The sequence below is a fragment of the Prosopis cineraria genome, unplaced genomic scaffold, assembly GCF_029017545.1.
Source record: "Prosopis cineraria cultivar Desert tree isolate PC_DT_omini unplaced genomic scaffold, ASM2901754v1 PC3, whole genome shotgun sequence".
Classification (NCBI taxonomy): domain Eukaryota; kingdom Viridiplantae; phylum Streptophyta; class Magnoliopsida; order Fabales; family Fabaceae; genus Prosopis; species Prosopis cineraria.
Genome location: NW_026555334.1, coordinates 13,047,581 through 13,056,953, shown reverse-complemented (window position 1 = coordinate 13,056,953; position 9,373 = coordinate 13,047,581). Strand labels below are relative to the sequence as shown.

Below are 9,373 nucleotides of genomic sequence, written 5' to 3'. Positions count from 1 at the left end.
TGCCAGTGGATCAGCTGAGGCACAAGATCAATGGTGTTTCATTTTGATATATTATATATATATATATATAAGAAGAGATATTTATAGAGAGAGAATGTAAGAGAGAGAGAGAGGATTTTTGGAATAAATTTGCTGGTGGTGACTTTATTAAATAAAGCAAGAGTGTCTCAGTATCGCGCTGTTGTTAGATTTGGATGCGAGTCCCCCTCCGACTAAAGAATTGAGATTCGAGAGGTGGGTGGGGCTGCTCTTGTCTTGGACCTATCTCTACACTGCACTCTTTTCACTGTTTCTGTTATGAATCGATCCAAAATATAATTAATTTAAAAAAATTATATATAAATAAAATCTTTTCCTCATAAAATATATATATATATAATCTTTTTTATTTTTAATTTCAATTACTAAAACATTTTATAATGAGTGAAAGATATATTTACATAAATATCTCGATTAATAAATATAAAGAGTAAAATAATTATATATATACATTAAATCTTTTATATTTTAAATTAAAATTAATTAAGAAAAATGTTTATATTTCAAACTGGAGAGGGTACACTATATGACAACTTAACAACCCTGCTGCTCCTTAATCCCAATATATATGTACGCGTGTCGAGTCTCATAACAAACACAAAGTTATTCAACATTACTTTTAGAATTTAAAATGCCAAGAGGTCACTTTCCAAGTTAAGCACACCCATATATGCTTAGAAATTTGGATGATCCCAAGTTATGGATTTGTGTTTTTATTTATAAATCCAATATCCTAATATATAGGGAGAATGACAGTTAAGGACCCCCGAAGGATATTAATTTCAATTAGGGATCCTGAAAAATAGAAATCCCAAATAAGGACCGTGGTTTTTAATGGGGATAAAAAAATGTTGAATTGTCGAAAATGCCCCTGAGCTCAAAACAAAGGTACCGCGCATGAGAGAGCCCTATTCCTGCTCTATTTCGATGTCTTCCTCGATTACCCCTTCTCGTCGTCTTCCTCTATTTCAGCTTGGCCGGCTGCTTAGTCGGTGATCGGGTTCTCTGTATCAAGTCCAGGGGTGTGCAATCATTGGTGGGACCTTTATTGTTGCTCCCATTTTCAGTCCGGTGTGCATGCTCTGTGTCCGGTGCACCCTCTTCTCTTCTTCCAGATTCGGTGCCTCTCTCTCTCTCTCTCTCCATCCCTCGGTCTGTTCTTCGGTGGGGGCGAAATGATTTTGTGTTTGTTGTTGATTGTGCATTTTTTTTCCTAGTGTCATTCCAGTAAGGTATTTGCAAAAGAGAAGAAACTGCAGTAATATTGATTTGTGATCCGAAAATGGTTCCATATTTGTTTATATTTATGCGATATTCAGACCTGATATTTTGCTCTATTCTATGATTTTGCCATGAATTTGGGAAGAAAGAGTGAGAAGCCTTTTGTTCGTTTGGTATTTTTATGCTGTAAGATGAATTTATTTTGTTTTGTTCTTTTGCTAGCCGAGCACATATACTGGCAATGAACTGGAAATTTTGTAACATTTGGTTATGTGTCTTTCAAGAAGCAATGAAAATCGGCCCAGAGCTGGCTGTTTTAAAACATAGGGCCGTTACAAAAGGGAGAAAGGCACTGCTTAACAAGGACTTTGGACTCTTCCTTGATTCCTTCCATGTGTTGCACCGAAACTTAGGTTCTACATTGGCATGTTTGGTGTTTGGTCTCTAGATTTGGAAAAGCTTTCCTTTTCATAATAGAAGAAAAACATAAATATAGATTGTAGCAGAACGGTCGATAAGATATTATAGACTAATAAAATAGTTAAAAATAAGGGAGAATGACAAATAAAGAGCTTGTAATAACATTAATGCCAAATAAGGAATTTTAGTATTGAAACATGGTTGAAGGAGTACTGAAATTTAGAAACATCAATATTGAAAAGTCTTAATTTGACATTAAAGCTCTTATAATGTCCTCATAAAATAAAAGTTTGGCAAGGTTCTTCCGACTTGAAAATTTGCTTGTGTAAAAGACGAATGCAATCTTGACTAAAAAATTAGCGAAGTTAGGGAGGCTGTGACTATGACTTTCCCTGACCCTCGCATGTTCTATGGAGAAAATTCAGATTTCATGTTTGGTAAATCTAATAATATTATTTTGTGTATTCATTAGTGACATTAGATACATTCGATAGTAGTTTGTTTTTTACCCTAATTGTTAATGTGCAGGATAATGGCTAAAACAAAAGGAAATCCTTTAAGGCAAAAAAGTTGTTCTGGTTTAAGCAAGTTCAAAGAGGCATATCGTGGCAAGTATACAACCCAGGGAAATGATTTGAAAAAACTCAACGCAGAAGCAGTTGCAGCATGGAAAAAGTTGACATCAGCAGAACAAGATCACTATAAGTGTCTAGCTAAGGAGGATAACGCTGGTATAAAAGCTTACGAGGTATGTTGTTTTTGACCTCAAGCATGAAAAATGTGATGAATTCAAGTAATGGTGCTGACTTGTTTTACTTGGACAGATTCCATTTGAGACAAGGTGTTCTCCGACAAAGATGAAGGAAGTTTTTGATTATATAAAAAAGTGAAAATCTTTGAGGGATAGGGTTAATAGAATAGGATTTGGTAAGCTTTTAAATATTAAATGTCACAAGTTGCCTAGAGATTTATGCGATGAAGTGATGAAGGCATTTGATCCTCCTACATCATCCTTTTTCATTAGAGGTCAAAGGAAAGTCATCAATGGCAAAGCAGTTCATGCCTTACTTGGCTTGCCTAATGATGGGGAGATAATTGATATGAATGGGGATAAGAATAAATTAAAGTTGTTAAACAAGGAGTTTAAAAAAGTATCCTATAATTTAATTAAGGATAGGATACTCTCAGGGAAAGAAAATGATAAATTTGAGTTTCTCTTCATTCTCTATTGCTTAGGGAATTTTCTTTGTCCAAGTTCGAGTTCCAAAATAAGTGATAAACTATTGAAAGTCATGTCCGGGTTAAATTTGGGAACTGTACATTATGATTGGTCATCTTTTATACTATCTGAGCTTGGAAAGGAGGTAGCCGAATATAAAGCATGGGAGAAGAAGGATGGGCACAAAAAAACTGTTGGAGGATGCTTATTTCTTCTTGCGGTATGTGGGTAAATTAAGATATAATTTGTTATAAGTTAATTATTTTGCAAAATTCTGTGGGTTATATGATATAGATGTAAATATGCAGATTTTCTACTTTCAAATGTTTCCATTGGAGCCAATTGAGGTGTCATCGCAAGAAGATGCTTTGGAACATTAGACAGAGGAGAGAGTGACAGCATGAGTTCAACTTGAGAAGGCAAGTGATCATGGCATTTTGTATCACCCTTCTCGAGGACATGACAGCTTCTCAGTAGAGCTTCCAGAAATGACTTCCTTTTATGATCCGGTAAGGGCAAAATGATGGTTGTTAATTAGCAAAGTTATTTTTTTATATAATTTTAAACATATGACATTTTATATGGTGCAGGACATAAAAGAAGTATACAGAGATATTGTGACCTTTACACGTGGAATTGCACAAAGACTCCTCAAGCTCCAAGATAAAAGAAGAGGAGAGGAAGTTGTTGAACAGCATGATGGTGAAGAGGAAGAAGAGGAAGAGTTGGAACATGATGACAAAGAAGAGGAAGGAGAAGAGACAGGAGATGAAAATGAAAAGGAGGGAGAAATCGAAGAAGATGAGAAGGAGGAAGAGGAAGGACAAGTAGAAGGAGATGAAAATAAAGAGGAAGGGGGATCCAGAGAAGATGAAAAAGAAGAAGAGGAAGGACAATTAGAAGGAGATAAAAATGAAAAGGAGGGAGAATCAGGTGCACAAGAAGAAGTAGAAAAGCCAATTAGAAAAAAAGACTTTAAGGGTGAAAGGACACTAAGACGGTCACAACGACAAATAGTCAGCACTATTCGTTCACCCTTTTTGGATGATAGAGGGAAGGCAAAAAGAGGACATCAAGAAAGAGGACAATGTATAGAGAAAGAAGTTTACCAATACTGTACAAAGTCTATTCCACCTAATGAGGGACATGAGTACGATATTCAACTTTACTAGTTCATGCATTCATAATCGATTGGTTGATATAATTTTGTTTTCTGTAACAGGAAAATTGTGGAGATTGAGCAGTATTATGTGACAAGATATGAATGCAAGTGCCTAGGTCCTAGACAATGGATCAGTAGTTCGGTGAGCAAGTGTGCTAGTTAAAATAGATCAAGTTATAGTAAAATTTTAATGTAACTATAATTTTGTTATGTAGGTTGTTACATTAATTGGAAGACTTTTGGTCAATGAGCAAAAGGAAAAGGATCAACTTGTGCGGCGACACATTTTTGATCCAGATTTTACGGTTTGTCTTACAGTTTAATTCCTTTGTTTTATTAGGTGCTTACAAGTTACAAGTGTTACATTTTTTCATTTCAGGGAACCATAATCCACCAACTAAAAAGATGGGACTTAGATAGCCATTTGAAGGACTTCATGCCAACTACCATCAGGTATAACATAGGAGATTGCGATTTTATTTTTTTCCCTATAGTGTTTGCATTGCATTGATTTTACTATGTTGTGGAGCCGAAAACAACCACAATGTATGTGCTGGACTCGATGCTACCATCTGGTAAAGAATCAAAGAAGAAAAAGAAGAATATAAAGAAAGCGAAAGAAGCGATGTTGCCGAAAGAGAAGGAAAAAATGGCATATTTTATGGTATGCCTTTTCCCATATAATGATATATAAAATTTTGTTGGTGAAAGCTTCTCATTCACTTTGTTCTTATTCTCAGAAAAGCAGGTTTGTAGAAATATTAATGAAACTAAAACCTGAACTTGTTGATGACAATTATGACCTTGAGTTGAAAGTGGTGCCTATGGAACAGCAATCGACGACGTGAGTAAAAAAGCTGAAATTGTGTACATGTAATTAAGTATATATTTCCCAACTACGTGCTGACAGATTTCATATTTTTTGTAGATCTGATTATGGAATGTATGTCATCTTTTGCCTTAGACAGTGGAATAATACTGCACGAGAGGAATGGGACGGCCTTACTATGCCTCCTCTAACAATGGTAGGAATAAATGTTAAAGCTAAGATATAATTTGTTATGTGTGACAGTTTTCTATCTTGTGAGTTGACTTTATGTGATTGTGTTGGAACAATTGAGTGAAATGAGGAGTGAGGTATTGTATTGTTTGGTGACTCATCCACACAACAGAGTGGGCTCTCAAGTCATGACATCCATTTCGAATGCTGGGCATGCACAATCCAAAAGATTGAAATCATAGTGTAGACATTTGTGATATGTAAATTAAACCTTTATGTAATTAAGTTTTTTTCCGTGGCTTCTTGTATATGATACAGCAATTAATTTAAAAAAAACTTTGACTACATGTTCAACAAATTTGACAAACTGTTATTGATTTTCATTGACTCACATTACTTTCAAAACTGACATTCGGTTTTTCACAATATATGTTACGGAATTTTCAAGTGAGGTTGGTGGAACACAAATTGTGCCTAGCAGCTTATCCTTACATAATGAAGTCCCAATTCACGTTAGGCTCTTTCAAAACATACATGCAGCTTTTTTCCAAGTTAGGTTAGGACATTCGCAAGAGACTTTGCTGGAACCCAATTTGTGCCACGTCGGTTTTCATCAAATAATAAATTTCCAAGTCACATTCGGAACTTTGACAACATATGTTAGTTACTTTTCCAACTTAAGTTACCAAATTCTCATGTGAGGTTGCTGGAACAAAACTTGTGCCAAATGGCTTATCCTTACGCAGTCAATTCCTAAGTCACATTAGGCTCTTTCAAAACATGCGTTCAACTTTTTTTCAATTTAGGTTAGGCCATTCTCAATTGACTTTGTTGGAACCCAACTTGTGGCAATACTTATCCTTTAACAATGAATTCCCAAGTCAGTTTAGGCACGTTCACAACATACATTAGTTATGTTTCCAAGGTAGGTTAGGGAATTTCCAACTGCATTTTTGGAAACCCAATCTGTGGCAAGACTTACAAAAAAAAGAGTTCCCAAGTCATGTTAGGACATTTCACATTATACGTTAGCTACTTTTCTAACTCAAGTTAGGGAATTCTTAGGTAAGGTTACCGGATCCCGATTTATGATAGGTATCTTCTGATAAATAATGACACCTAAGTGGGGTTATTCATTTCACAACTTATGGTAGGAATTTTTCTTGCTTTGGATATGAAATTACCAACCAACGTTATTGATTCCTATTATCTGACAAGTCTCTTAATTGTTTAAAATACTGTAGAAAATTTTAATCCCAAGTAAGGTTCTATGTTGTCAGAAGTTACATTAGCAATATCCCTTACTACGTTAGTGAATTCAACAGTCTTATGCCATGACAGCATTTTTACTAGGATAAATTTAGACCTGAAATTTTCATCAGCTTTATATTACACTGATTGCAATACATGTACACCATATTTGCATCCCTTTTTACCCAAAAAATATCCCAGCTACCTAAATGGTACCTATGCAGTCCTTATAAAAAAAAACATAGACTGCAATCCCATTTACATAACCTATCACCTCCACAAGTACAAAAAACATATGAGGTGGCTGCCTGTACAAAAGGTCATTCAACGGCAAAATGCACAAAATAAATAAAAACCATATGCATTTCAATTTTAAACTAACTAATATGCATATGGTTTTCACCCCCTTTCAATCCCTACATTGGATTGGGATTCCTACATCTATTCTTGGTATGTCCAGCTTGATTACATCTTGAGCAATGATACACTTTTTTATTCTGAAACTATGACTCTCTTCGCTTGGTAGGTGGTCGCCCTGGGGGACGTGTAGTCAGTGGTGGTTCCAAAAAGGTATTCTTTTCATAATCTTCATAATGTAGCCCGATCAACTGAGGCATGTCAATGGTTTCCACCGAAATCACTGTGGAGCTGTAAATTTTTTCTTGTACACGAATAGTATAGCATTCTTCAACATATGAATACACATTACCCTGAACTAATTTTATTACTGCACATGCATGTGCACAAGGAATTCCTACCATTTGCCATTCTTAACAAGAGCATTCTCGCAATGTTAGATTCACTCTCAAGTCATTGTTTCCTACCTTCACTAGTATCATATTCACACTATAATGTTCAGCCACCATAACTTCAGCTCTCAATACATTCTCCCTCAATTTTGCCTCAACACGTGGTCCAACTCCGTTTGACCAATTCGCTATTTCTATTTTGCTATTGTATAGCTTCCTCGCTAATTTTGCTCGGTGCTCATTTATCAACGCACATATATGATGTTTTCTCTCTTTCACTAACCAAGCATTGAAAGATTCAGCATGGTTTGATGTTATATTGTCCCATCTTTTGTATGGAAATCTTGCTAACGCCCAACGATTTATGTCCCCATTTGTTTCTAACCATCTTGCCAACTGTGGGGAGAAAACCATCAAATGACCCATAGTAACATGAAATTCTGTTTCCAACCTTGCATATGCAATATTATCCAACAACTTAAGTGCATCTTCCTTAGTCATCCCATCAATCCTTCGCATGCCTCTATTAATTTTTGTAAATTCTGAGCTGTAATTTTCTTTGACATGACGATAACAAAAAGCATGTCGATTGCCATCAAATATTGCACGCACTGCACCAACAATAGCATTATGCCTGTCTGACACTATGGTCAATTGAACTTGGTGTGTGATCTCTCTCACATTTTCAAGAAACCAAGCCCAATTATCATATGTTTCTCCACCCACTATTGCATAAGCCAAAGGAAATAAGTCATTATTTGCATCAATTGCAGAAGCTGCTAGCAAAGTCCCCTTATATGGACCGTTTAAATGACTTCCATCGATAAACAAAATTGAACGAGCACCTTGGAGAAACCCTTTGATGCAGCATCCATATGCAATAAAAAGTCTATCAAATCTATAATTTGTCGAGGAAACCCACTTTGCAACTGTGTATGGGTCTGTCTCCTTCAATTTCTCACAAAGCCATGGAATCAACATGTATGACTGCTGTGGAAGCCCATGTATTTCCTCCAATGCTCTATCTTTTCCCCTCAAAGCTTGTCGATATGTGAGATTTAACCCATACTCTTTGTAGAGGTCTTGTCTAATCTCATTTGACGTTTTCTCCACATTCCCCCTCACAGTATCAATGATGATTGATGATGTCAATCTTGAGTTAGCCTTTTACTTTAATGGGAGGTTGTCTTGAGCAAAGTGCATGTGTTCATTGTGGAATTTTTTCACACACAATATAGAGGTTGTCTTCCCAAGAGCATAAGTTGATATCTTCCATTTACAACCATCAATATTGCATTTGACAATCATCTTCTTAGGGCTGTTTCTCACAAATATGTAACCAAACCTATGAGCAAGGCTGTATTTATATAGTGCTTTTCTGAATACAATTGCATCATCAAATGTCTGGCCAACACCCATAAATAAATCCTTCCATTTTACCAAATTAACCTCAGGCAGTGGTGCAAGAGCATTTTGTGTTGAACATGGCAAAGAGGGTGATATACTTTCAAGCTCTTGCCTACAGGGAGATCCTGGCAGTGACCATGTTAACAAATTCTCCATCCTACATTTACAATTACTTACAGGTCAATATAAATGGTCATTAAACTAATTAAACACACAAATAACTAAGAATAACAACTTACTCCATCGAGTTATCCATTGCTCCATTTATTTCATTATCATTTGTCTCAACATACACATGTGCTGACTCATCATTATACTTTATCAAATGTTGTACTCCCTCATCATATAACAAATCTATGTATGTGTCTTCACTAAACTTCACTGTAAATTTTAAGTCAAATGCACCACTTTCAACTCCTGTCACTGATGACACTATCCTCGACAACTCTTCAAGATTTATGCCTTCTCTAATCAATTTAGAAATTAATCTCCCACCTCCATAGGTCATCTTCCCTTGTAAATCTTTTATAAAATGTCCATCAACATGAAGATAACAAAATACTTCTTTTACTGAAGTACTTGCCATATGGGAAATAAATCTGGAACAACTACAAGCAACATACAAATTTAGTACTTCACAACTGTCCATTCCATAATCCCAACCTTGACTACATAAATTCAGCATCCATGTTACATTTTTCAATATTCACGCACTTTTCAACACAGATCACAAAAATTCAGCATCCATGTTACATTTTCCTTGTTTTTCACTCTTCAACTTTTTCAACTGTGTCGTTCTCGGAAATCATTTCTTCCGCATGTCTATATATAAAGTCTAGTAATCATTAAGAAGACTATTTTTTTTCTAGGTATAAAACAAAGAGAAATGGTGCAAGATAGCATTT

At 35.5% G+C, this 9,373-nt stretch overlaps 1 protein-coding gene across 1 annotated transcript; it reads right to left on the bottom strand.

The window, feature by feature from the left end:
- Window positions 1-6,815: 6,815 nt before the first annotated feature.
- On the bottom strand, window positions 6,816-8,624 carry LOC129305411 (uncharacterized). Its single transcript, XM_054945446.1, has 3 exons — window positions 8,293-8,624; window positions 7,137-8,181; window positions 6,816-7,022 (listed from the first exon to the last, which is right to left on the bottom strand). Exons 1-3 carry the CDS (start codon window positions 8,622-8,624, stop codon window positions 6,816-6,818), a joined length of 1,584 nt encoding a protein of 527 aa, XP_054801421.1.
- Between the last annotated feature and the right edge of the window lie 749 nt (window positions 8,625-9,373).

Coding starts and splice junctions, on each gene's coding strand:
- LOC129305411 (XM_054945446.1), bottom strand. CDS start 8,624: ATGGAGAATTTGTTAACATGGTCACTGCCAGGATCTCCCTGTAGGCAA. Junction 8,182..8,292: donor GGGAAGACAACCTCTATATT/GTGTGTGAAAAA, acceptor TGATACTGTGAG/GGGGAATGTGGAGAAAACGT. Junction 7,023..7,136: donor TGAATATGATACTAGTGAAG/GTAGGAAACAAT, acceptor AAATTAGTTCAG/GGTAATGTGTATTCATATGT.